This window comes from Colias philodice, chromosome 11, assembly GCF_061535455.1.
Source record: "Colias philodice isolate Cphi_HAF_F1 chromosome 11, ilColPhil1 Martin Lab GWU primary, whole genome shotgun sequence".
Lineage (NCBI taxonomy): Eukaryota > Metazoa > Arthropoda > Insecta > Lepidoptera > Pieridae > Colias > Colias philodice.
The window spans coordinates 584,036-611,639 of NC_143096.1; the positions used below are offsets into that span (position 1 = coordinate 584,036).

The 27,604-nt window shown below is 35.5% G+C and overlaps 1 protein-coding gene across 2 annotated transcripts; it reads right to left on the reverse strand.

Moving 5' to 3' along the window:
- Positions 1-1,807: 1,807 nt before the first annotated feature.
- Positions 1,808-25,892, reverse strand: cnk (connector enhancer of ksr). Of its 2 annotated transcripts, none has more exons than XM_089700458.1 (23): positions 25,717-25,892; positions 25,476-25,639; positions 23,858-24,033; positions 23,234-23,402; positions 22,484-22,669; positions 21,547-21,740; positions 20,149-20,280; positions 19,442-19,538; positions 18,928-19,008; positions 17,808-18,385; positions 16,868-17,342; positions 16,364-16,490; positions 14,872-15,072; positions 8,776-8,930; positions 8,309-8,509; positions 7,535-7,798; positions 6,908-7,198; positions 5,933-6,207; positions 5,566-5,638; positions 5,392-5,444; positions 5,261-5,312; positions 4,515-4,640; positions 1,808-3,895 (listed from the first exon to the last, which is right to left on the reverse strand). In XM_089700458.1, the coding sequence occupies exons 1-22, from the start codon at positions 25,772-25,774 to the stop codon at positions 4,536-4,538; spliced, it is 4,107 nt and encodes a 1,368-aa protein (XP_089556584.1). In that variant the 5' UTR covers positions 25,775-25,892; the 3' UTR covers positions 1,808-3,895; positions 4,515-4,535. The 2 variants fall into 2 exon arrangements, with proteins under 2 accessions (XP_089556584.1, XP_089556583.1); XM_089700457.1 differs by having other exon boundaries at positions 16,343-16,490.
- Positions 25,893-27,604: the final 1,712 nt, after the last annotated feature.

Sequence of the window (27,604 nt, forward strand, 5' to 3'; positions counted from 1 at the left end):
GTACGAGCAGTCGGTGACAATAAAAATGGATGATTCAAAATTAAAAATTAATTGCAATTGTCACATTTAACACCGTGTCACCGACGAAAGCAAAACCAATTCTAAATACGGACGATAAATTTTATATGATCATTTATATAATATAATTTATATAATAATACATAGACATTGGACATCTATAGTCGAGCCAATTTAATAGGCAACATTTGACGTCTATCAATTTTATCTTCGAAGAGAGGTAATCTGCTTAAAAACATCGATTAAAGTGAATTAATCGATACGGACTTGAAACATTTGTCAATCGAACTTGAAATAATTTATGATGATTTTTATTCACAAGTAATCAATGCATTCGATTCTAGATGTCAGATTTCGATTTTTATAGTAACGTCTCTGGTATTTAAAAAGAAAAAAGGTATATTGACACAAAATTGTAGCGACGTCAGTTCTTTAAATCAGAAATTGTTTATTATGTTTAGAATAGTTTATCAGTAAAATCAAATCCTAAAATTACTTGTATCGGTCATTATTATTATAAATATGTAATCGTAATTGAAAAAAGTTAAGCAAATGTGCAGTTCTAACAAAACGAAATAACATGTTATTCTATGTCGTCGTTACTAGGTTACGTTGTTGAATTTTGTTGAACTGTCAAATGTTACCTATTAAAATGGCTCTACTATAATACGTTATCAACGCGTTCGTATACCAAACGATTATTATATTTACAACCTTGGCAAATAATTATAGTTGAGCATAATGTTATTATTATTAGGAAAAAATAATGCAAAATTGCATAAAGAAGCATCGTCGTCTGCGCGACTAAAAGTCTTAACAATTAGCGAATAGCAAATGGACTGCGACTTGAAATATTTATTTTAAGATTATATAAATATACTTTACAATAAAAACACTGATATATTTTTAAATATATACCTATTAAATATTATGTATATTGTGTCTTAAAAGGTATTTTAGTCATAATAGGAATCGTATTCAACAATGTAAGGGTCAATTAGATGTTTTTAATAATTGTATCAGACATTAATATAATTTAAACGCTCATTATAGGGGTTTAATATCACTTCAATTTAAGTTTGAACGTATTCCAAAGCTCAAGTTATTATGTAAAATACGTAACGAAGAATAACCCGTGTCATAAAAGAATCAAATCAAAAATTTTTTTTTTTTTTTTTTTTTTTTTTTTTTTTTACGTTGGGAAATGCCTTTACGCATCCCCCTCGCCAGTTTTACTGTCCAAGGGGGTATGTGGGACTCGCACGAAGCCATACCCACTAAAACCCAACGGTTGCCGTCTATCATCTTGAACGGCGGGGGTTAACAGCCAGGCCTTGTACCCCCGCCGTCTGTGGCGACTGCCGCTTCTTGGCGGCCCTTCGAGATCCGGGAGTGCCAATGGGCGACGATATTAAATAATATCGTCGTTCCATTTCCGGACCTAACCACCTTACGCCGCGGGGGGCTCCGGTTTCCTTGCCGCGAGAAGTATATACCAGCCTAACCTAGTACAATATATACTGGACGCCAGTGTTCGCATGCACCAAATTGCCAGTCAAAATATAACGTAGCCTTACCTAGCGATCTCAAAACTGTGATATTTTAAGGAACTAATATACTTAATAATGAATAATTTTAATTATAAGGCAATTAAAATTAATATTGGGGTCAATTCCTATTAACTTTTTTTGCTGACCGTCGGGTAGTTTTAAGTTTGACGATACATGCTTCCTTGTATCGCGTTTTTTTAGCCAAATAATTTTTTGTCAAACAGACACTAATAATAATGATTTAAATTAAATAAATAATTTTGAGTAGCTTTACGACGACACAAATAAATTCTATACTACATTGAAAGACATATTTCAATGAATACTAACAATTTCGCTATAAAATATCACAGTTTTGAAGACCCAAAAATTAAAATACACATGCACCCAATCGTGTTATTTTTTCAAACACTTATAAAGCGACATTTAAAAAAACAACTACATGGCTTCAATAGAAATAGATATAACATACATATGTTTACCCCATAGTTTTCACATTTACACTTACATAAATATTATTAACATTTAGGGGCTTTTTAGCGTTGCTTTAGAGGCCACTGAACTCCTAAGTTACAAATGTAAATAAAAATTCATATTATATTTACAAATAGACAATGTTTTTAATAAAGACGTTATTTAAAAAAAATTCAATGTTTTTTTTTTTATTTTAAGCGAATTGCCCCAGTGCCTCTTTAAATACAAAATATCGCCCCAAATAAACATACATAGCATTAAATATTCATAATCATTTAAGGACAAAAATTAGTGCCTACTTGAAACTTTATAGCTTGGAAGTTTTACAATTATAAAAATATCAACAAAATCTTATAATTCGTAACAAACTCGTTAATTTTCAATAATCTTATTAAAATTTGCAAAACGCAAACTCACAACACAATTTTAAATTGCTTTATTATTGGCACAACTTGAGTTTCGCATAACGAGTGTTATATAGGTGTGAGTGAGACGACGATTGGTAAATTCCATATGTGAGAGTGAGATAGCATATCAATATGTCTATAGGCAATAACTATGTACAACATTGTTTTCTATCCAAATTCTATTCAAAAATGAACTCTAATTTGTAATACAGAAGTACTAGATTCATTTGAACGCTACAGCAAATATTGTAAAATACCAATTGAATAATAATTCCATATTGAATTACTGTGCGTAATTAATTCGATAAAATTTACTAAGACATATGAATATTAAGTTTTTCTATCAAAATTTTGTTGTAAACACAACCTTTAGGTGTTCTTTAAATTCTATGTACATTTTAAAACTCATATGTACATAATTGTGCGTAATTGTTAGTCTGTGGTAAAACTGAAATTTAAAAAATTGGGAATATGAACTTTATACGATAAACAATTTTTCTATAAGTTTGATATATTTTGGACACAGTTAATATTATGGAGTATCTAGTAAGCTATTAATGGTTTAGTTCACTATAATATATTGTTTCTAAAATTGTTATTTACTATAATTTATACTTGTTATGTAATATTATTAAGATCATAAAAGTGCTTAAAATTTGAATGAATTTGAATATATTTTTTACATATTTTCTCTATATATATTCAAAAATGAAACATTACCACTAAAAATAGTAACTAACACTATTTTTTATTTCCTATTTTAGTAAATTTGTTAGTAAATTTCAGTTTTACCACATTTGTTTTACAGTTTAATAGTAATAGTTCGATGATATAGTTCAGAAACCAAGCTCTAGGAGATGGTGAAAGTTTCGTAGTTTTATATACAATAGTGTTTGACTTTAATTTGATACACATTACATTAAATAATTAACAAAAAATACATTAAGACCAGCCTGTGAATACGTTCTATTAAAAATTTAAAAAAAATTGTTTATTTAGAACAATAAAACACACATTACAAAATCTTTATGAACGATGGCACCCATAAAATCGAACTATACTTACTAAAAAATGTTATTCCAAAGTTATAGCATTGTTAGTGTTTTTTTTTTTTTAATTTCGAATTCAAAATAAATAAAAAGGAAGAAGAAATTAAATAAATACCTACATTATAGTGATTCCACAAAAATACAAATAATAAGTTACATGTGTATCAAATTAAATTCATACAATTACAGAATACAGGATTAAAATGTTAACCATTATATGAAATTGTATTATTTTATACATCAATTAAACTTCCATTTCATCTCGTCTAAAAACATTTACAAATAGTCAACGATATATATGTTTTAGATGTTAATGTTAATGAGTAAATTCGTTAATATCGATCATTATTATTAATATTTGTCCTCAATTTTCCTTTTCCGTGTAGAACCGAAGTGTCTGAAAACAAAAAAAAATATTTTCTCTGTAAAAATCTTACATTCAAAGACTAAACGCCATTTTTAAGATAATTAAGGCCTGTTCATCGTAATATGGTTAAACCAGTAAATGTTCAGTTCGTGACATTTTTGTAAAATAATACTTGGGGCGTTATTTACAATTGATATTGAAGCCAAAAATAAAGTTTTATGTTTTTGTATGTCCGGGCTAAACTCAAAAAGTACTGCATGGATTTACTTTAAATTTTGCGTGAATATTACAAATAGGTCGGATCAACATATAGGCTATATATCATCACGCTATGACCAATAGGAGCGAAGCAATGCGGGTCAAACCGCGGGGCATAGCTAGTTCACGATATAAAGTACAATACTCGTCATGTAAAAAGAACGCTGGATGAAAGTGATGGGGTGTGTTTTGGCATGTGTCGAGTTTAGCACGAAAGTTATTTGCTGCTTATTTTATTTTTGAAGTAGGCTCTCGAGTCGTGGCTTCGCAACTACATATTTGTTATTCTTATACCACCTCATAACACCAAATAGACCAATAAATCGCCAATGCTCAGCTTAACCGTCAGCGTTCTTTTTACATGACGCGACCTATAGTACAAAAAACTCACGGTGTATGCCTCAGTGTTGCCTCAGGGTTGGCGGGGCGCGAGGCGTGCTAGTGAGTAGCTCTCGGGCTGGAAGGTGGGCGGGCACTGCAGGTGCGGGTACTGGCCCGCGCGGGGCTCCTCCACACCCTGCTGCATATACATACATACATCATTTATTTATTCTCTGCGAAACAACTGCGTAGCGAAATCTGCGGAACGTTAGTACACAGCAATGTTTTCGCAATGCGTCTGTGTAATGGCCATTTCGCAGTTCCTTCCGAAACAATTCTGACAAGGACGCAACTATTTCATCTATCTATGTGCTAGAGTGAGACATATCATATGCGAAATCCTGCCACACTACTGACAGATTTTTGTTGTTTTGCTGCCGCACGCGAATGCGTCGGTGTACTAAAGGCGTAAAGTAGTATAAATATTCAAAAAAAATTAAGTAAAGAAAATTGGAGTGCCACTTAGGCACGTAAAAAGTTATATTGCTACTGCTGATGAGAGTGATTTGAATATTCACATTATACAATAGTATAATTATATTATTACGAATATCCAATACAACGAAACAAAAATAAGTAACACTTTTGCAGGTGTCAGTTGAAGTGAAAATTAGTGTCGAAAAATAATGACACTAACTCCATAAACGGAATAAACTTTTAAAGGTCAAACAATTTAATTTTTCATCGCTATTCATTAAAACATTGAATTATTTTTATTATAGGTAGGTATACATTAAAATATATTTATTAACATACCTGTCTACCTCCAAACATAAGCCTCAGACGAGACACGCTCGCGCCACCCGTACTAAAAAGTAAAAAAAAATCATTAATATTTTAAATGTAAAAAAAAATCTTGAACTTAATAACAAAAAAATAATTCTTACCTTTCAGTCGTAGATTGTGTTTGTCCAGAATTTGTCGATGTAGTTAAATGTACCTGGAAATAAAGCATATAAATTACAATAAGTAATTTAATATCACGGATATACACTAATAACCAAACCACTTAAAATTTAATCAATTTAAAAATAGTTAAAGATAATAAAATATAGGCTCACCTTTTCCTTTTTTCTGAAGGATTCTTGTCGGTTATTGTCCGTCCGCTCATCAGGAAATACGATTTTTTCATATCTTTAAAAAGAAAGATATTTATTAATATCAAATACCAAAGCGCATACAAGAATAATGTGAATATGTATTATATAATAAAAGCTGTGCCACATGTTTTTTTTTTTGGCGAGAAACGATAACCGCGAGCAAAACTAAGCTTAAATGTTATACAGTAATGCCATGGATATGAGATACAGCAATGTCAATTATCATCAAAATCCATTTAGTAGATTTTGTTTAGCTTCTCAACTAGCTTGTTATTTCATCCTATCGAATAGCATTACTATAATTATTATACTTAATTACAACACATACCCATCGCCAGCAGGCCTCGAGTGCGGTTGATTTGGACTTTGCGGGCGTCCGTGTCCATGCTGTCCGTGTCCATGTTGTCCATGTCCATGTTGTCCATGTCCATGCTGTCCGTGTCCATGCTGTCCATGTCCATGCTGTGAATGGCCATGCTGTGTATGCGGGTGGCCATGCTGTGGGTCCAGTTCTCCATAGATAACATCTGGTACTATGCGGTCAAGTCGTCTTTGAAGTTCGCGACGTTCGGTAACGCCGAGTAATACTCGTTCTGAGTATACCTGTAGAATAAGTTTATGTTGTAGGATATTAAAATATGATTAATTTATATTCTTAAATAAAAAAAAACGTGTGGCACTCGGGGACTGCCGCGGTAAAGCTTTTGCATGCTATGTCTTCAAGCCACACCTCCGTGCCCGTCGGAGTGGGGAGCGTGAGGTTTTTTCGTTACGGAATTTCTGGATTCGGTACCCGCGCTCAAGGCCCGCGATAGAAGCTATGCAGCAATAGCTTAAAAAAATAATTTCACAGTACGGCTCGATCGTGCGCTCAAAAACGATTCAGTTACCATAATATACGTATATCACATTTTGAACATAGAGCCATTACTGTAATTTATAAATTACGGAACTATTGAAATGCGTAGTGCATAATACGTCACTTAATGTCACTATATGTCACTTAAAAGCGTCACTTAATTCAGTAATTGCACTAATTTATTAATTAAATTATAACAATCACTACATAGAATAAAACAAAGTTGCTTTCTCTGTTCCCTTTTCCCTATGTCCCTTTGTATGCTTACATCTTTAAAACTACGCAACGGATTTTGATGCGGTTTTTTTAAATAGATAGAGTGATTAAAGAGGAAGGTTTTAGTATATAATTTATTAGGTTTTAGACAAAGCGGGCGAAGCCGCGGGCGGTAAGCTAGTATTTTTATATATTTACAATTTTTTATAATCATCTATAACAACATACCTGCCGCCGCTCTTCCTCCTGCTTCTTCAACATGAACTCCTCTAGCGTCACAAATCCGACCAATTTCTCCGGCTTATGTTTCGGTCTTGGCTGTATCGTTGGTCTTGCCACAAAGTCGCTCTTCTCAAAGTCGAGGAGATTCGGGTTAGATGCGTGTATGTAGTTGATCGGGGATGGCTTGGTTCGAGGGGGAGGGGGTGAGGGAGGGGATGGTGAAGGGGGAGATGGGGAGGGGGGTGCGCGACGGTAGCTGCGGTACTGCTCTGTGGGGGTGGGGGTGGCTTGCTTGCTCTGGAAGTGTTAAAGAGTTGATGTACAATAAACAACTACTTATTATCACGTTAAAAATTGTTCGAAACAAAACTCTGCCTATGCTTGTTTAAGGCAGAGTTTTATAATAATATGCGTATATTGCTTAATAAATATTTACAAAAAATAGCCTACAACAACTTATGTTAAATTGGAATAAAAAAAATCATTGGAATGAAAATGAATTCAGAAAATATCTTACATAATAAAGTGGAAAAAAAACATGAAATATAATCATCGCTCGTATAACATCACAGCTAAATTTCTTAACTGATTTCTTATTTCAATAAGTAAAAGAATAGCTCAAACAAATTTTACCTTGGTATTCTTAGTGTCGTCTTTTGCTTTAGCCCTTGAAAAGAATCGTAAATACTTTCTATCCAAACTCGACGCTGGCTGACTGACATTTTCCTGACTTTCACTCCGACCGCTCCTTTGAGTCAGTTTTTTTAACGAACCAAATTTAGATTTATCCTTCTCTTTCTCTTTCTCCTTTTCTCTATCTTTCTCCCTCCTTTCGGAACTTTCTGTATCGGATTCTGTATCTGAATAGTCTGTCTCTGAGAACTGTTTGAAGTCCGTCTGTAAGGAAATTAAAAATAATTAAATAAATTTCAATTCATATCAGTTAACAAAATTGCTTCAGTGCTTCCTGTTTATTAAAAAGATTATTTATTGCAAAAAAATTATTTGAAATAGCTGGAAACAGGTAAGTGCTTTTACTACATTGTACTCGAAGGACTAAATATAAATTTTAAAAAGGAGCATCGCGAAGCAGCGACATAACACATATTTTATAATATTAAATACGGCTATAAAAACTTTATATTGAACAAATTTTCATAGGGACTCGAAGGATCAAAAATATTTAATTTAGAGACAAAACTATCTTGAGCAATAGTACACTGTACAGTTAACTATTTCTACGGTTTAGATTCTAGAGCTGAATGTTTTTCTGGTCAAGTCAATACATAAACAAAAAGACCACATTAACCCATTGAGCCCCGAACGGCCCGATCGGGCCACGACACAATAGATTTTCTATTGTGTCTGTGATTCCGGGGCCTGAGTTTTAAACGAACAAAAACTCACATTCTGCGGCAAGCTGGACGGTAGCAACGTAGCCCTATGCACGAGCTGTATCCACGCTAACATCGCATCCCTTGAAGCCGCTGCAAAGTACACAGCCGTGCCCGTGTGGTACACTTTGAACGCGTGAGCTCGGGACTTTACTTCGCCCGCAGCACATACTGTGCACCCTTCGAGGTATATCATGCAGTCCGCGCGTGAGCTCTGCGGAATTTGTTAAATAAATAAATAAATCTTTATTTGCCAAAAACATCAACTTTATAGAAATATGTACGCTGACTCCTAAACTAGAGGAACTCTGTGTCTTAGGAGCCAGCGTTCCTCCTTATAAATACAACTTGTTAAATTATTGGATAAAAATGTTATGTGTAATGTTGTTGGTGAGCGTGTAGCGTAACGTAGCGTAGTGTGGTGTAGCGTAGCGGAGTGTGGTGTAGCGTAGCATAGCGTAGTGTGGTGTGTGCACTCACGTCGGGCGAGCGGTAGGCGTAGAGCAGGTTGTGCGTGAGCAGCAGGTAGCGGTGCGCCCAGCGCGGCTGCTGCTGGCTGCGCGCGCGCACGCGCTGCCACACCCAGCCGCCCGCACCGCGCGCGCACAGACCCCGCGCGCTCACTGAGCGCCGCTCTGTAACACGACACACGACCATTGAGATATACATATGGAGACGACACCGCCTACATCACTTATGTTCCGCTCACCATAAGCCATATTTTTTTTTTTTTTTTTTTTTTTATTGGTCTACAAAACTGGTTACAAATGTTTGTGATTTATTCTATTACTTAATTATGTACTATCATGCAGTTGATTCATAACCTTCTGGATGTAGACACAGCATGCAAATTTACAAATTTTAATTGGATACCTTATCTATGTATAACAATAATTATAATAACTATTTATTTGATGAAATTTAATAATTTATTCCTGATTGAGACCAGAGAACCACTAAATATGTCTATTTCTGATCGGATACTATTTGCATAGGTACACATTCGAAACAAAGGTGCATGTTGACCAAGATTAGTTTTACTTGAAGCTGGCAGGAAACATAATCTGTTATGTAAACGAGTAGTGATACGCGGAACTGAAAGACAAATGCGCTCCAAGACATCAGGACAATCTGCTTCCCCATGTAGAACCTTATAAAGAAATAAGATATCTGCTACTTTCCTGCGTGTATGTAAACCACTCAAGTTAAAGTACGATAGACGCTGGTCATAGGAAGTTAAAACCCTACATTTATGGTCTGAGTAACTAAGATAATACAAAAAACGTTTCTGGACTCTTTCAATTCTATCGGAATGGACTTGGTAACTAGGGCTCCAGACAGCTGAACAATACTCTAGTATTCCACGAACGAGGGTGCTATAAATTAAAATGGTAAGTTGAGGTTGTTTCAGGAATCTCATTTGTCTCGTGACGAAGCCGGATAATTGTGAAGCTTTTTTAACAATATGATCGTAATGGTTTCTAAAACTTAAAGAACTATCCATGATCACGCCTAGGTCACGGATAAAACTCACTTCCATGAGTGGTAAATTATTGATAAGGTAAGTTACGGGTGTTCGAATTTTCTTTCTAGAGAATGTAATGTGATGGCATTTATTAATATTTAAGCACATCTGATTATTTGTACACCATTTTTGTATATTATTTAAGTCTGATTGAAGTATATTAACATCTGTTTTATCCTTAATCGTTCTATAAACTTTTAAATCATCAGCGTACATTCTATAGTTTGATTGTATTACACGGGGGAGGTCGTTGATAAATATTAAAAAGAAGAGAGGACCGAGATGGGAGCCCTGCGGTATTCCCGATGGAATAGTATAGGGGGTAGATTTAAAACCTCGGATTGAGACAAGCTGGGAGCGGTTGCGTAAATATGACTCGCACCATCTTAATAAGGATCCGTGTATCCCCATATTTGAGAGCTTATGTAATAGAAGATCATGATTTACAAAGTCGAACGCCTTTCTGAAATCGGTGTACACGGCATGCACCTCGAGATTCTTATCAAGTGCTTCAGCTATATCAGATACATAACCTACAAGATTTGTGTTTGTTGATTTACGGGGTAGAAACCCGTGCTGGTTTTGATCAATTTTACATTTAATGTGGGCCAAAAGTTTAGTATTTACTATGTCTTCTAGAACTTTTCCAGGTGTACTTAGAATTGAGATAGGTCGGTACTGGGTAATCTCGTTTAATGAGCCTGCTTTGTGAATCGGAGTTAAGTGTGCGAGTTTCCAAGTAGATGGGAAGACGCTAAATTTTAATGATTCGTTAAAGATTAGAGTAAGTGGTACATATAGGCTTTTGGCACAATTTTTATAGAATATTGGTGGTATTGCATCGGGTCCTGGGCCTTTATTGGCATCTAAAAGTTTTAAGCGATTTAACACTTCTTTTTCAGATATCACCAACGTGCTAAAAGGGGCGACACCACTGTCTGTATCTGCATCATGCATATTTTTGGATAAAGTCGTTGCATTCGATGAATAAAAATATACTGATTGGAAAAAATCAGAGAAAGCATTACATATTTCTTGACCACCTTTAACAACCGTATTATTAAAAACCATTTCATGTGGTAAATTTGTGCAGTTGCTCATTTTATCTTTAAAAAATTTCCAAAAATGCTTAGGACGATGACGTAAATGATCAGCCGCGTGATTTTTAAACTCTGAGTAGCAGTGGTCTAGCATGTCCTTACATCGCCTTCGAAGTAAATCAAACTGGAGCTTGTCTCTGAGATTCCCATATTTTAGGTATTTTGAATGAAACTTAGCTTTTTCTTTAAGAGATTTTATTAAGGGGCGACTAAACCATGTGGGATATTTTTCATTGCGTAGTTTGCGTACTGGAGTATTACTTTTAATAATATTTAATACAGTGTCATAGAAAGTTGTGACCATTTCGTCAACGTTGGAGGCGTTTATCCATTGGGAAGTCCAGTCAACTTGTTCCAGTTCGGAATTTATTACTTCGTAATTGCACTTATAAAAATCATATAAAACAATGTCGCTATTTGGTTTCAAATGACGTTGAGATGGATTTTCTATATTAATTTTAAGAGCAGGATGATGCGCATCGATCGAAACCAAAGGAAAATCAGCATTATAGACGTTGACATGCGACGGCTCGCTGGCTAAAACTAAATCGAGAATACGATCATTTGAATTCGCGACAGCATTGCATTGTTGTAAATTGTTAAATGCAAGGGAATCGAGGAAATATGTACTAAGTGAACTACAACGGGAAGACGTTTTTAGGTAATTTAAATCACGATCGCGTTGCCATACTAATTCCCATAGATTAAAATCACCTATCACAAAAGTGGAAGAGCGCTGAGAGTTCACGTCATTATGTATGATTTGAGTAGTATTATTTAAAAATGTTTCGAGGTACGACGAGTTAACAGGTGAAGGTATGTAAACAGCGCATATGTGTATTAAAAAACTATTATTAATTTTTAATGAGAGCCAAAGGTCTTCGCATGCTGATTCCCAGTTGGAATTTCTTATAACACGAAAACGGTTATTCACTGCAACTAAGACACCACCTCCATCTCGTTTATTCTCACTAGAAGAAGTTGACGATCTATCTCGTCTGAAAACATTATAACGATGGTCAAAAAGTTCATGGTCAAATACACTATTGTTAAGCCACGTTTCGGTTAAAATTATTACATCGTAGTTATTTAACAATACAGACTTGTAAAATTCTTCTGTTTTGGTTCTGAGGCCTCGTACATTTTGGTAATAACATTTTAGAGTGAATTTTAAAATAAATACAGTAAAGAGAAAATATGTTGTTGCTAAAGTTTACAAGGTTTTTAGAAAATCTAAATTTTTTACCCACTTTGCTTCTGATTTAATATCCTTACGAATAAAAATGCGGGCATTCCTTATCCAAATGAAGTCGTATTTCTTTTCTTTAGCAGCAAGTCTAGTGGCAGCGTGAAGTTGTTTATTGGCAGGGCTGAGATGCTCCGAGATGAATATTGGCGACTTAGCACCAGCAAGGCCAATATGAGATGTGTTTAATTTCTCTCCGTTTTGGCGGTTAAAGGTTTTTACAGCGGCTAGGAAATCATCTCGGGTACGTTGGTTGTTCATTTTCAGTATAATATTGCGTGGGCGTTTTGATTCTGAATCCAACTTAGCTACTCTGTAGAAACCCGCGATGTAAGTGTCTTTTAGATCATACTTAACTGTGCTTGCTATTTTGTTTATAATGTTAAGAAGATTTTCATTTCGTTGTTCAGGGACACACTGAATTTCCAAATTGTTGTCTCTAGTGGATTGTTCTAGCTGAGCCATTTTTGTATTTAATAAATTTAATTCAGACCTGAGAAATGAGTTCTCGTCAAGAATTTTCGAAAGAGAACTTTCAGTATGTTCATTTATTTTTATTTGGTCGTCGTGTGCGTCTGATAAAAATTTTATAGACTTTACAGCTTCATCCAATTCTTCTCGTATTAAAGAAAATTGAGAGCCAAGATCCTTTAAGTCTTGTTGGACTTTAATAAGCGTGGAGTTATATTTATTTAGGCATTTTTCTTGATTTTCGAATTTTGAATTCATTTCATCACGGAGCTTGCGAATTTCCAATATCACCGTGTCATTGTCTGAGGTCGTCGGCACGGAGCTTACTGGCATTGCCATCAAATCTCTAGGAACCTTGTCGTGAACGGGAGTATTGGTGTTGTCTCCCACCTTGGGTCTGGAAGCCACGCAGACAGGGCACACCCATTTTGAACGTAAACCAGTTGTTTCATTAAACTTGACACAATCTTGGTGATATAGGTGATGGCAGTTTCCATTGGTGCATTTAATTCTTTTTTGGGTTACTAAAATATTCACATTACACGCTGAGCAGGCTACCATCATGCAAATTTAAGTTGAACAATAAAAGTAATAAAAATAATTCAAAAGTCAAAGTAGCACAGTAATAAATGCTCCAATACTTCGGTGTTTTACCGGTTTTTGTAAAAAAGCACACTAATAAATGCTCCCGGTTGATATTACGTTCTCAACTTGAGGGTATTCGAGAAAAGTCAGTATCATTCAACACAATTGTTAAACTTAAGTTTGTGTTTACCACTGTTAATTATTAAAACTTTTTAGATTGTGATACACTGAAGGTAAGTCCTTTGTGATAAACACGGATTTAACACAATATTTACACTTATTACTTTTTAAATTAATTATGTTCGACTGAGTGTTCTCAATACGTATTGACACAAGAAAGCCTATAGCCATATGGCTTAACTGCACGCTCATTTTTTATTTGTTTTAAAGTGAAACGAATCAAATATGCCTTCGTGTGTGTTACGATATTGCACAAATAATACGGAAAAGTGCAAAGGAATAACTTTTCATCGGTAAGTACCTAACTAGATAATAATTTTTAAAACTTAGAGCAAAAAAATGCGCCCCGCGCCGCCGCGCTTAGCGCACAGATTTCGTTCGTGGTGTCTCCTCCATACGTAGTAATATTATCTCAATGCACACGACACATTGTCCTAAGATACAACTTAGAATAGAACTAGCTGTGCCCTTCGGTTTTACCCGCATTGCTCCACTCCTGTTGGTCTTATGGTGATGATATTATATAGCCTATAACCTTCCTCGATAAATGGGCTATCTAACACCGTAAGAATTTTTCAAATCGGCCCAGTAGTTCCCGAGTTTAGCGCGTTCAAACAAACTCTTCAGCTTTATAATATTAGTATGGATAAACTCAGCACAGTAATGTGACGTCACTGTGACACAACACAAACACTTTACATTGCACCGTGCGAAAATAGTATCAACTCCGTGCCATATTGTGACGTCATAGCCGCACATTACAATGCACTATGAAACCAAAAAATACGATCGATTCAGTACAGTCAAAGTTCCTTATTCGCGCTTCCTTCATTCGCGGTTTCACTATTCGCGCATGGAAAAAATGCGACCTAATTTCTATATTCGCGGCCCAAAATTCTTTATTCGCGGATCGAATCGGTACATTATAAAAATTAATCGTTATCCTTAGTAAACGCCTGAACTACAACTACGAATTTATAATATCGACTAAAAAAAGGGTAAAAAGTGCCAAGCCATTGCCTCAACCTGAAGATAATACCTAATTAAATGGTAATTAATAAATATGTATGGTCAAAAACTTAAATAAAACTGATTTCTTTATGTATTTGCTTCCTTATTTCGTCACCCAGGAACGTATCCCCTATAACCCCATACAAATTACCATTCCATATTCACGGTTTCTCTATTCGCGGCACATTTACGGAACCTATTGCCCGCGAATAAAGAACTTTTACTGTAATATAATGTGACGTCATAGCTGTTATTTCAAACAAACTGATAATAGAGTTATACAGGCTGTTAGTGTAAACATAGTTATCCTTGAAACCAGTGATTAAGTGTCAATTATAGAACATAAATTCAATGAAAATAATTTCTTAATCTAAAAAAATATTATGGCAACTATTACAAACCTTAACTATTACAAACCTTAACCTTAACTTCAACTCAAAACAAAAATCTATACTCACTCGCCAAAATCGAGTTCTTTTTCTTCAAGCTTCTCGACTTTGCCGACGGGAAGATCCCTCGCACAACACTAGCGGAGGGCGATAGTGCTGTTTTGGGCGAGTGCATATCTAGCGCATCACTAGCTGAGCCCATCACTATGTCCCCATCCCGCCTCCCCACCATGTTATCCTCCCGTCTTTCCCTCGTATCGTCCTTTCTACCTGTTCGAGCAGCGAACAAATATTTTATCAAAGTGAAACTTTTATTACATCGACTCAAACTTTTTGGTCTGTGTAGCGCATGTCGCGTGTATCGCGGCTGCCGAGTAGGTATACCTACTCGGCAGCCGACCGTCACGCGACATGCCCTATACAAAGCAGTGTTCGGAACCGTTCGAACAGTTTCACTTTTACTGTGGTTTCATAAAACCACACAAATATTTTATTTTAAATATTTATTACTTATTATCTATAGCTACATTACATATTACAATAATTGAGCAATAACGTAAATGAGGTCAAGCTGCCTCAGCAGTATTATCGTGCGACGGCCGAGCCGGCCGGAAAGCGCAGTTCTTCCATAGCAGCGCCCGAGTGCTAATCTATCCGCTCGAATCCGCGTAAATTATATAATTATTAATAAATAAATATTATAGGACATTATTACACAAATCGACCTAGTCCCACAGTAAGCTCAATTAAGGCTTGTGTTGTGGGTACTAGGCGACGATAAATATAATATTTATAGTAGAGCCATTTTAATAGGCAACATTTGACAGTTCAACAAAATTCAAAAACGTAACCTAGTAACGACGACATAGAATAACATGATATTTCGTTTTGTTAGAACTGCACATTTGCTAAAGTTTTTTCAATTACGATTATATATTTATAATAATAATGACCGATACAAGTAATTTTAAGATTTCATTTTACTGATAAACCATTCTAAACATAATAAACAATTTCTGAATTGAAGAACTGACGTCGCTACAATTTTGTGTCAATAAACCTTTTTTCTTTTTAAATACCAGAGACGTTACTCTAAAAATCGAAATCTGAAATCTAGAATCGAATGCATTGATTACTTGTGAATAAAAATCACCATAAATTAATAAATTCGATTGACAAATGTTTCAAATCCGTATCGATTAATTCACTTTAATCGATATTTTTAAGCAGGTTACCTCTCTTCGAAGATAAAATTGATAGACGTCAAATGTTGCCTATTAAATTGGCTCGACTATAATAAATACATATTATATAGATAATAACACCCAGACCCAAGAACAAATAATTGAGTTCATCACACAAATATTTGCCCTGACCGGGGATCGAACCCGGGACCGTCGGCTCAGTAGGCAGTTACTTTACCACTGCGCCAACCGCGTCGTCGTTGTTCCCAGTTGTCCCATAATATCATAGCATTATTAGCAGCATTTAGCGCGACCTGTATACAGTCCACATTCGATGTAATACGTAAACACACTACCCAAAGTGTCGTCCTTTCTACCCAAAGTGTCGTCACGTCGGTTGCTTGGTACGGGGTCCGGTTCGCCATTGATAGGGGGCATCTCTCTGCGCTCGTTGGATATTAGTTTGATGTCGTGTTTTGTTATGTGGCGTAGTGGTACTGATATCTGTAATTCGAAATTAAATGTTTATTTACTCAAGTAGAAGATCTTGAAAGAGATGGTAATCAGGTACTTAGTCAGAAATAAGCGATTACTGATCTAAAGATCGTAAAACGTTTGGTTTGTCAAGTATAGTAAACGTAAAAGTGTGAAAATTAGAGGTAACTTCGGCTTTTTTTATCGGGTCAATTGTAATATTTTATGTTTTTGATCAAACAGAATCATTGAAAATATTATCTAGTTTGATATATATTTTATTTTTTTAGATTTGGTAAAGAATATTACGCGTATCATCTAACAGAAGATTGGTAATTTTGCTTTATACGCACCCTTAAATGAACAAAAAAGTTTAAGACTTTAAATATAAATTAAAAAGAACGAACCTGCGCAGCATCCCCCGGGCGCAGTGGTTTCAATGGGCTTGCATCCCTACTCTCTGTGGGTCGTGGGATCATCCTCAGCACGGGGTAGTGCGGGGCTGGACACTCCCTTAGGGGAGAAACCGGTCCATCCCCCAAGGGCTCCCACGTCTCCCTACACTCCCTACTCGGCGACCTACTCAAGTCGCGGATATTCATATCTCGAACTTTCGAATCTCGAATCTTCGAATCTCGAACTTTCGAGTCGCGTTCGAATATATCTCTATGCGGGGAAGTTTTTAGATCCCGGGGGGACATTGACTCTTTCGGCTTTGTGTTTTTCTCTCGAGGGGGTAATGTTGGTTCGCGTGGAGGGATGTAGGGGGGGTAGTGGTCTCGTGGGGGAGGGGGAGGGAGGCGAGTGGTGGGGGGGCGTGGGGGTGGTTCTGGTGGCACGTCGGATACTTTCCAGCGCTCTGTGATGCGAGGTTTTGGGAATCTGGAAAAATATGAGTGGATTTTTAAAACATTTGCCTTATAATTTTATATGACAACACATGTATTAACTATGTATTAATATTTAGTTATTAACAGTTTATTTTTTTCATGTAGATAACCTATTTTAAGTTAAGGAAGAGCGGGTCCTCCTGACACAGGTTTTATCTTAAACTTACTAGGAGGGCCCTACTACTCCAAATTGTGTAAAATTTGGAAACGAAATAAACTATTTTTATTTTTTTTATTTATTTATGTATGTATCATAAACGATAGACCCGAATTTATATAGCGAAACAAGTGAAAAGCATACAGAATTATAAATAAGCTGTCTTGTTGAAAAAAAATTGTTTGTATACAGATTATGACCTGGTTTAACATTAATTGCTATATTTTACCAAAAGACCTAAAGTTGTACCTATAAAATAAATATATGTTTTACCAATGTTCAAAAATGAATAATACTTACTTAACCCTCTCCTCTTGTCCCAGCCTTTCCGTCAGTACTGTATTCAACGTTTCCAACACCGATACCGGCGTATCATCCAACGATTTCGCATCATCATCTATGTGCTTTATATCATCATCTTGCGGCACATTTTGCGATATTTCTTGAGATACATCTTGAGATGCATCTTGAGATACATCTTGCGATATTTCTCGAGATACATCTTGAGATACATCTTGAGATACGTCTTGAGGTACTTGTTCATCTTGTACATCTTTAGTTTCAAGTTCACCGTCTTTACTATCTATTTTCGAATATTCATCATGTTCATTAGTTTCAACTTCACTATTAACACCATCTTGTTCACCCTTCACAGTGGGGGTGGTGGGTGACTCCGGTATGGGGTGATCCACGAGGGGTGCGAGGGGGGTGGTCCCCAGGGGGGAGGGGTCGAGGTCGTACGCGGGGGTGGAGTGGCTCTTGTCGAGCTTGCCGCGGGGCGAGGGGGAGGGGGAGCGGGAGGGGGAGGGCAGCCGGGGGACGCCGAGGCACGTGCGGGGGCGGGGGGACAGTTGGAGGCCGGTGCTGCAGGATACCGCCTGGAAATGGTAATAAAAGATATATTAGCAACTAGATTTCCGCCCGCGGCTTCGCCCGTGTTTTCAAAGGAAAACCCGCATAGTTCCCGTTCCCGTGGGATTTCCGGGATAAAACCTATCCTATGTGTTAATCCAAGTTACCCTCTATATGTGTGCTAAATTTCATTGTAATCAGTTCAGTAGTTTGTACGTGAAAGAGTAACAAACATCCATACATCCATACTTACAAACTTTCACCTTTATAATAGTATTAAGAAAGATATTGCAAAGAGACAGCTTTAAGACGCTTCCTGTCTTCTTGAATCACTGAGTCTATTAAAAAAATTCTTGCATGCAGACGGCGAAAAGTGACTTTGTTTTATACTCACTTAAAAATTTAATAAAACAATTACTAATTTTTTTAACAGATTAAGACGTAAATTATTACATAATTACTTTATATTATGAAACCATGAATTTATCGCATTTGTATAAAACAATTATGTTATATGGCATGACACATTAAATTAACAATTACCAAACAAAATACATACAACCAATACCTTATCACGCCTGTATAGCGTAGAGTCGTCGGGATCATGTGTACCATGTTCCCACCTCTGCTGTTGTAACTCTTGCCAGAACTAAAAAGTAATAGAAATGTTAAAAATTAATATTCAATTACTCAATGATTAAAGTGATGTACTAATACAGATTTAAATATTTTGATGATAACATTACTTCAATATTCGAAAAATCTTTGCTTCTATATTTTTAAGAGTTGAATAAAAACCGTTAAAATGTGTATAATACATTCGATTGTATGGATTTTCAGTTATCTGAATGCCCGACAAAACACATATTTTTCTAATTTCAGTCCTTTTACACTATAATAGAGGTGGCCTGGAAGAAATGGCTTTTAAGCGATAAGGTCACCTTTTGTACTTTACCTCGCATCCATACAAATATATACATATATACAGTACAGTATACATACAGTATACTGTACATTGTAATGTTAAATGGTGTGGTACATTAAATGGTTAAATAAATAAATAAATAATATTTATAAATTACCTGCTCTATACTCAAATGCGGTCGTTTGGACACAGGACTGCCGCAGCTGATCGTGTGCCGACGTTGTACTACGGTCTGCGGCTTTGGCGGGTACATGCTGAAATATTTATTTATTCGAATTTAAATTAAAATAGTTATTTTTTCAAGTTATTTTGAGAAATTAGAGATACTATTAAAATCCCTAATAAATACACTATCAATGCGAAATATATATTCTTTAAATAGAAACTATTTATTAACAGCATTGGTAAAGAAAAAAAAAATAAAATAGATATGGAAATTTCAAATGCAATACAGACGAATAGGTAAAATGATGTAATAGGCGACAAGCGCTTAGTACAAAAATACGTAAATTTTATGTAATTCTACTGAAAACAGCGTTTCACGTAACTCAGTTTTAAACAAACTTTTTTTATCTACTTACATTTAAATGTTGAAAATAAAATGAACAATTTTTGAAGTGAAAACTTCTTTAGCGGCGTTGAGCACTTTTTCTGTAATGGGTATAAAATCTTAAACTCGCGTCAGGACACGTGACCTGATCGAAAAAGCGTAAGACGGATACCATTCCAAAATATCACACATGTTGAACGTTAATAATCAAGTTTTCACTTCTGCCGGCACTCCCGGAGTGCAACCCGTCTTTTTTTCTACCTACATTTTAATGTTGTAAATAAAATGAACAATTTTTGTCATAGTTATCTCACCGTGCTCTATCAAGATGCAATTGTGTAGGCGAAGCAGGCGGTGATAAAGGCTCGCTATCATCCGACTCGGGCTCCGGCTCACGAGCCGCTGCTACGGGAGGGGCTTCGGATATTGGGAATTCTAGCTCGTATCTGAAAATAAATACTTATTAGTAAAAAATACAAGTAACGAGTAAACTTGATTTAGGGCCGATTTTTTAATGCTCGGATAAAACTTATTCGACGAATAATGTATAAAACTACCATTTTAAAAACGTATTCTAATTATAAATTTATAAAGAATAGAAAAAATTCGATCACGAGGCGGGACTCGTTATCGAATTTTTTCTATTCTTTATAAAGACGCGTTGTTAATCATCTCAATAGATGGCGCGCGGTGTGTCCCTTCAGACACATAAAACTGAAAGAATAGAATAAATTCGATTGCTCTGGCGGGTCACGAGTGGCTGAGTTGGTCAGGCATTCGCCCCGGAATGGCACGAAAGGATGCGGGTTCGAGTCCCGCCTCGTGATCGAATTTTTTCTATTCTTTATAAATTTATATTTATAAAGCATTTGTATGCCATAAAACCAAAAATATAAATTCAACGTATTCTAATTGCTCGTATTTGACAGTTTACGTGACATTATACTATTATCGTGTAATACTTTATTGGACGGATAAGTTTTATCCAAGCATTGAAAAATCGGCCCTTAAAGTATAGAAAATAATTATTGCTTTAGATAAGTAAAAATTACAAGTAAATTAATAACGAGTTTAAATTTGATTCAATGACATATAAAACAATTTTTTTTTCGTGTTCTAAACATAATTATAAGGTATTGAATACCTTACGTTCATAATTATATTGTGATCAGTATTTTAATCCTTTTAGCCTGGGAGTTCTGTAAGTACGTAAGACTTATTTGTGTAGCGTTATATATGTATTTCCATGTACAAGTACGTATTGAGTGCGTATTCATATATACGTGTGTAACTGTGTCTGTACGTGGATATGTGTGCGACAAGGTCGGGTGTGTGTGCAACATATCTGGTAGGCGTATATGAATGTTTGTGGATATTATGTTTTTAAGCTAGCATAGCTTCTATCGCGGGCCTTGAGCGCGGGGACCGAATCTAGAAATTCCGTAACGAAAAAACCTCACGCTCCCCACTCCGACGGGCGCGGAGGTGTGGCTTGAAGGCATAGCATGCAATAGCTTTACCGCGGTAGTCCCCGAGTGACATACGTCTTTTTTTTATTGTTGATAGGGAAGCGCTTGACCACAATCTCGCCTGATGTTAAGCTGAGATGTGGTCTAAGATGGAACGCGCTTCCCTAGAAGGTACCTGTTCACTCTACGCTTGAAGATATTGTGTATGTGTGTGTGTGTCCCCCATATTGTGTGTGTGTGTACCTGTGCAACCGGTGCGCATGCAAGGGCGGCAGTCGCAGCCGCGCCGCCCGGCGGGGCGCACGTGCGTGCAGCGGCGGGGTGGGCAAGGCCCGAGCCCCGCGTCTTCGTAACCGCAGTACTAGTTCAGCGCCGGAGGACGCACAGAGACGCTCTACTGCGTCACCGCTCCAACCTATCACGCAGGTGTTGCCCACCTGTGGGATGTTTGTTTGAAATGTAATGGAGGAATAGTTCAATCGTTTTTTGTACTATAATCTATAAGCAACTCGATGCCATACCCATTAAATTGCTGAAAGTCTTAACAATTGTTTAAATATTATTAACTAGAATCAGTCATTATTTGTTCGTAGTGTTTAGTAAAGAATATTAACTGCACTATTATAAAAAAAATCAACACAGAAATAGTATTAAAATAAGATATTTATAAAAACTTTCCATTACATACAACTTTTAGCAAAGCGTTTGATTTAGTGGACAATTAAATATAACTTAAGTATTTAGTTACATGAACACACATAGTGTTACATGACTTTATTTTATTCATGGAGTATCGTAGACAAAACCATAATCAATGTATAACAATTTCCAAGTATAATTTTAGACAAAATTTCCATTTTCATTCCAAAGAGTTCCACAAGGATCTCTATTAGGACCTTTATTCTTTATACTATTTGTAAATGATTGAGTTAACAGATAACATTTGAAGATGAACACAAATGGCATACTTATCTCAACTAAAAATATATACATTTTTAAAGAATAGAAAAAATTCGATCACGAATACGACCCTGCTTTTTTTCGCCAAAAAATTTCAAGCATTTGAAACAATTTCAAGCATTTAAACCATTACAATAAAAAGATTTCTCTTATATTCAGTTATCTTGCAAAAAATGACAAAATCTCCACAATTATGTCCACAAAACGAATAAATCTTTACCTGCACAATCTCATCCCCCTCATGCACATGCCCCGACGCATGCGCAGGTGAACCGAACCGTATGTGCGCGAGCTGGTGGTGCCCACAGAACGATGGCAACACTTGAAAGCCCAGTGCTCTGCCGTTCTGTTTCAGGGTTACTGTGTCTACCCACGCTGGTTGGAGTATCATTGGGTCGGATACGTCCTGAAACAGATGGTATATAACATGGTTCTTTAAATAAATATAGGCATTAGACATTGAAGTTGGTTTATTTAAGCTACAAAAACTTAATTTAATGACTCAATTTATATGACACAGACACAATAGAAAATCTATTGTGTCTGGGACCGATCGGGCCGCTTGGGGCTCAATGGGTTAAATAAATATAGGCATTAGACATGTGAAGTTGGTTTATTTAAGTTACAAAAACTTTAAAATGAATAAAATATTATCATCCATGCCACCATATCATGCTTATTGAATCTAACGAAAAAAAAATTATGTACTTATAAAAGAATTCGGAAAAATTAAAAGTTTTTAATAATTTTTCTAGCAACATTGAATTTATCTCAAAATCTATTATTATTTTTTAGTGATACAAATTCCAGAAAAGTTCTTTATTTCAAGTAAAATTTCAAGATTCCGTCATGGCAATACCGTCATGGAGTAAAGCGACGATTTTGGTACCTATAAATCTTACCTCAGAAGTTTTACTTCTGACATATGTGCTCAGCACGCTCTTTTTTTACTTTAAAACCCCAAATTCACCTGTATAATATAATCAGCAGTAGCCGCAGCAGCAGCAGCAGCCGCGGCTACTGCTCGAGCCGGCTGCTCCGCGAACCGGTCTCGCTGCGCACATGTAGCTGCTTCAAGTGATAGTTTGAGCAGCGCTGCTTTGCGTTCGGCTAGCGGCGCGCCGGAGCATAGCGGCCATCTGGGTAAAAGTTTGATATTTTGGTTTTATGGCATTCAAAAAATGCTTTATAAATATATTTTTTAAAGAATAGAAAAAAATATATAAATTGTAAGTGAGGAGGTTAGGATGTATTATACAAATAAATAACCCAATTTAAAAAAGAATCATCATTTGTTTTATTTTTTTGCCTTACTAAAATCTAAACTATCTGTTCTTTTTTACATAACAAGTTGCAACTTGGTCGTTTTATTACTATTTCATATACGTGTCTACAAGTAATTTAAATTCAGCCATGTCTTGTAATAATTGTAACTGGCCGCTGCTATTACTTTATCAGCCAAAACCTTTTTCCTGTTTTGTGATCCACAATTGACAAATAACATTATAAAGAAGCCCATAATATCACGACAGCTATAAGTAATTTATCTAGCGAGCATCTCGCAGCGCTGACATAATGCCACTGTCACACTCACCTGTCCAGCCAGCACACGAGCGGCTTGACGGCGTGCACGGTGCGCGCCACGTCCGCCAGCGAGTGCGTCTCGAGCCGCGTGTCGGCGTGCTGCCGCAGCGCGCGGGCCAGCGACGCGGCCGCGGCCGACACGCGCAGGGCGAGCTGCTGAACGCACTCGCGCGATATCTCATAGTGCTGGAACACCATAATTAATCCATACTAATATTATAAATGCGAAAGAAACTCTATCTGTCTGTCTGTTACTCAATCACGCCTAAACTACAGAACCAATTTTCATGAAATTTGGTATGGAGATATTTTGATACACGAAGAAGGACATAGACTACTATTTGTGCCGAGAAAATGACGCAATCCCGGAAATCCCACGGGAACGGGAACTATGCGGGTTTTTCTATGACTGCGCGGGCGAAGCCGCGGGCGGAAACCTAGTATCTTATAAATAAAATTCATTTATTTCTGGCCACATAGCCCATATCATTATCATCATTATCAGCCTATGTTAGTCCACTGCTGGACATAGACCTTATGGCACGCCATTGAGCCCGGTCATTCGCTTGTTGTCGCCAGTATTAGTACATATAATCTAATTCTAGTGTTAGTATTACAATTATAACCTAGATACATTTATTTATAACATATTATAAATATTTATTAGAACAAAGGCATATTTGATTGTATATTATCACTTGAAATATTTAAATAGAGTGATATAACAATGCTGCGGTACAGATATATTACACAATCAAAATTACTAAAATATACTGAAATCGAATGATAGTCAAAATCCTCATTATAGATCAACAGGAGCAGAGCAATGCGGGTAAAACCGTAGGGCACAGATAGTCAGAGATAAAATATTACCATGTAATGGCAGATAACTATTGACGCGAGAGAGTGTTTAAATCATACATAAATGGTCTCCATTCCCCTGTTACTTTGTGTAGTTTAGTAATGAATAATGATGATAATGCAATAAAGATATTTGAGTGTATATCTCGTGTGTCATTTATACCAGACATGGCCCAAATAAGGACACAACTACACATCAGCATAGTATGATATGCCTTTGATAAAGATACATCTTTAGTAGTTTAAATAGTAAGTTTTTTTTTAAACACATTTAAAGGACAACACAGCTCCACATCAGAATATTACTCAAGCTTGTATGAAAGAAGTGTTAAGAATTGCTGTATCTATATTATATGTATAAAAAACAATAAACTCTTCACTGCTCTTAATTTATATAGGGCTTCAATTTTGTTTTCATATTCTGCATTGCAATGTTTTCATTTGTTATTATGTATATTAAAACAACCCATTGCAGAAAATACTAGATAACAAGTTGCGAAGCAACGGTTTGTAATAATTTTATTTTGATAAATATCACAAAATTAATATATAATATTCAATACTCAAGCATAATCTTATTGAATTAACTTTTGTTATTACATAAGGTTAATGCTCTGTTGCTTTATTTATAGAAAGAATAATTAGAAATGTTTATGAACATGTTGTGTAATTAAAACCTACTTAGTAAGGTTTCTTGAATGGGATTTAACTGAACAAAATGCATAATCAGGTAAAGCTAGTATTACATAAAGCAAGATAATACATACAAAGTTTCGCAAATGCTCCACAGCCTCTAGAAGCAGCTCCTGATGGCCAATGATCGTGATACCAAGATATTCGAGATCGTCACATCGTAGCGTCAACAGTTTAGTTCCATTTACACCCCTGCTTAACAGCTCTGGCGCATACTGAGCGACCATAGGCCCCAAACCTGCGTCAAAACATTATTACATTATCAAAACTTACATGACTCACCGTTGAGACGACAACACTGTAAAAACTATTTACCCGACATCCATTCTGCCACTTGGTCTGGTGACCATTCTGCAATATTTAAAGGATTCATAGCACTGTCAAGTTATTTTTCTTTTATTGCCGTTGCATTTAGAACGCATTTTTTGTAAAAAAAAATAAGCGAATATTTATCAGCAACAGTTTCTCAGCCGACTTGTGTTTATTGTCAATGTCATCACCGTGACATTCGGACTTCGGTCACTAATGTCAAACGGCTTGCCACAGTTTATATTATGTATGCTGAAGAACAATTCTGAGCTTGTAAAATTTATATAATTTAAAGAACTTGAAATACGTAATTAGTAGAGTTAAATAACTAAACATTTTAAAAGCTTTTCACATATTTAAAATCGTTGGCTTCCATAAGTAGTGTGGATATTGTGATAAAAGTAACGTCTTTGCGGATAGATGGCGCTAGAGTCCTTATTTGTAGCCACGATCATAGAAATAATAACTTTATAGTGTTTACCTTGTGTTTATTATTCATTCCAATAATATATAATATTAATTTTATCATAAGTAACAGTTTTTGTTTATCATGATAATATCTATGTATATAGGAATGATAATTATGCTTTGTTTACTAAGTTAATGATGGGTCCATGCAAGAAGCTTATATCTAATACTTGTATACGTAGTATATTATTATTAGTCTGTGCTAATACACTGGAGATTGCACTATGACCACTAACTTGTCACAAGAAAATATAACCTTGAATGACGTCAGTGTTGTTTTTTGTCTCTTTCTGTGGGTGACCACACTGGTTTGTATATTCAGGATTTTTCGAAATAGAAAAAACTAAAAATCATGGTCTATAAATAATAACGACATATATTTTTAGCAGTATTTTATTATAATTACTGGTCAACTTACAAGAATTATCACCTTTATACGACATACAATTTTAATTGGTAGAGAATGATAGTTTTAAATAACGCTTGATAACTTTTGGCTACAAAGCTTGGATATTAACCGATATACATCATTAACATCCTTTGTAAATAGAGGAAAGTTGTGTTTTGCATCAGATGCTGTTTATAGGTAAACCAGAATCTGATGGCAATTAGGGAAATCGAAATTTTGAGTGTGCAACCCTAGGGAAAATGGACTGAACGATCTTGATACTGCTTATTTTTTATTTTGTCCTCAATATCATTACTCACATTACATAAGTGGACAATACTGTACTTAATAATGAGATATCCACTTAATATTACGTAGGTACATACTTACATGTATAATATACAATTATACAAATTACTTTTATACGGGTAATACATATTATTATTTACACATACCTATATATTTTGTATATTCATTACCAGTATGCCATGTGAAAATATCGATATAATGATAATGTAGATCAAAACTGCTTATAATTTTTTATAAAATAAAATAAAAATAAAATAAAATTATGTTTATTTTCGTAAGTATTAACAGACACACATTATAAAATTGACTTGGACAGCTTGGACTTGACGAATAGCCGTATTGGAAACTCCTGTAATAAGTTTTCATAAAATTATATTCTAATCAACAAACAATATTATAGTTACCTACATATATAATATTTTTTTAATATATAGTATCAAAACGGGTAAGTCCAATTTACCAATAAAATCTTCAAAATTGAAAATTGTGATGTGTTTGACCCTTCTTCATCGAATGTTTTTCTATACGCATTATAAACAACACCTCTTGCTTGTGATCGCAGCGGCTTTTTCGACATTTTCGAAGATTTTTTAGACAAAATCTTAAAAATTATTCATCAACTGCAAAAAAGAAAAATAATTTGACATCCAATTTCATAGGTAGTTGTCAAATAAGTTGCCACATAAAAATCTTTTATTTCTTAAATATAAATATGCCATCAGATTCTGG

What these genes read in the sequence shown, in the direction of transcription:
- cnk (XM_089700457.1), bottom strand. Translation starts at nt 25,774, where the DNA reads ATGAATCCTTTAAATATTGCAGAATGGTCACCAGACCAAGTGGCAGAA. An exon ending in TGGAGCATTTGCGAAACTTT is followed by an intron (nt 24,034 to 25,475) that starts GTATGTATTATC and finishes ATGGTGTTCCAG; the next exon opens with CACTATGAGATATCGCGCGA. An exon ending in AAAGAACTCGATTTTGGCGA is followed by an intron (nt 8,931 to 14,871) that starts GTGAGTATAGAT and finishes GTCGTGTTACAG; the next exon opens with AGCGGCGCTCAGTGAGCGCG.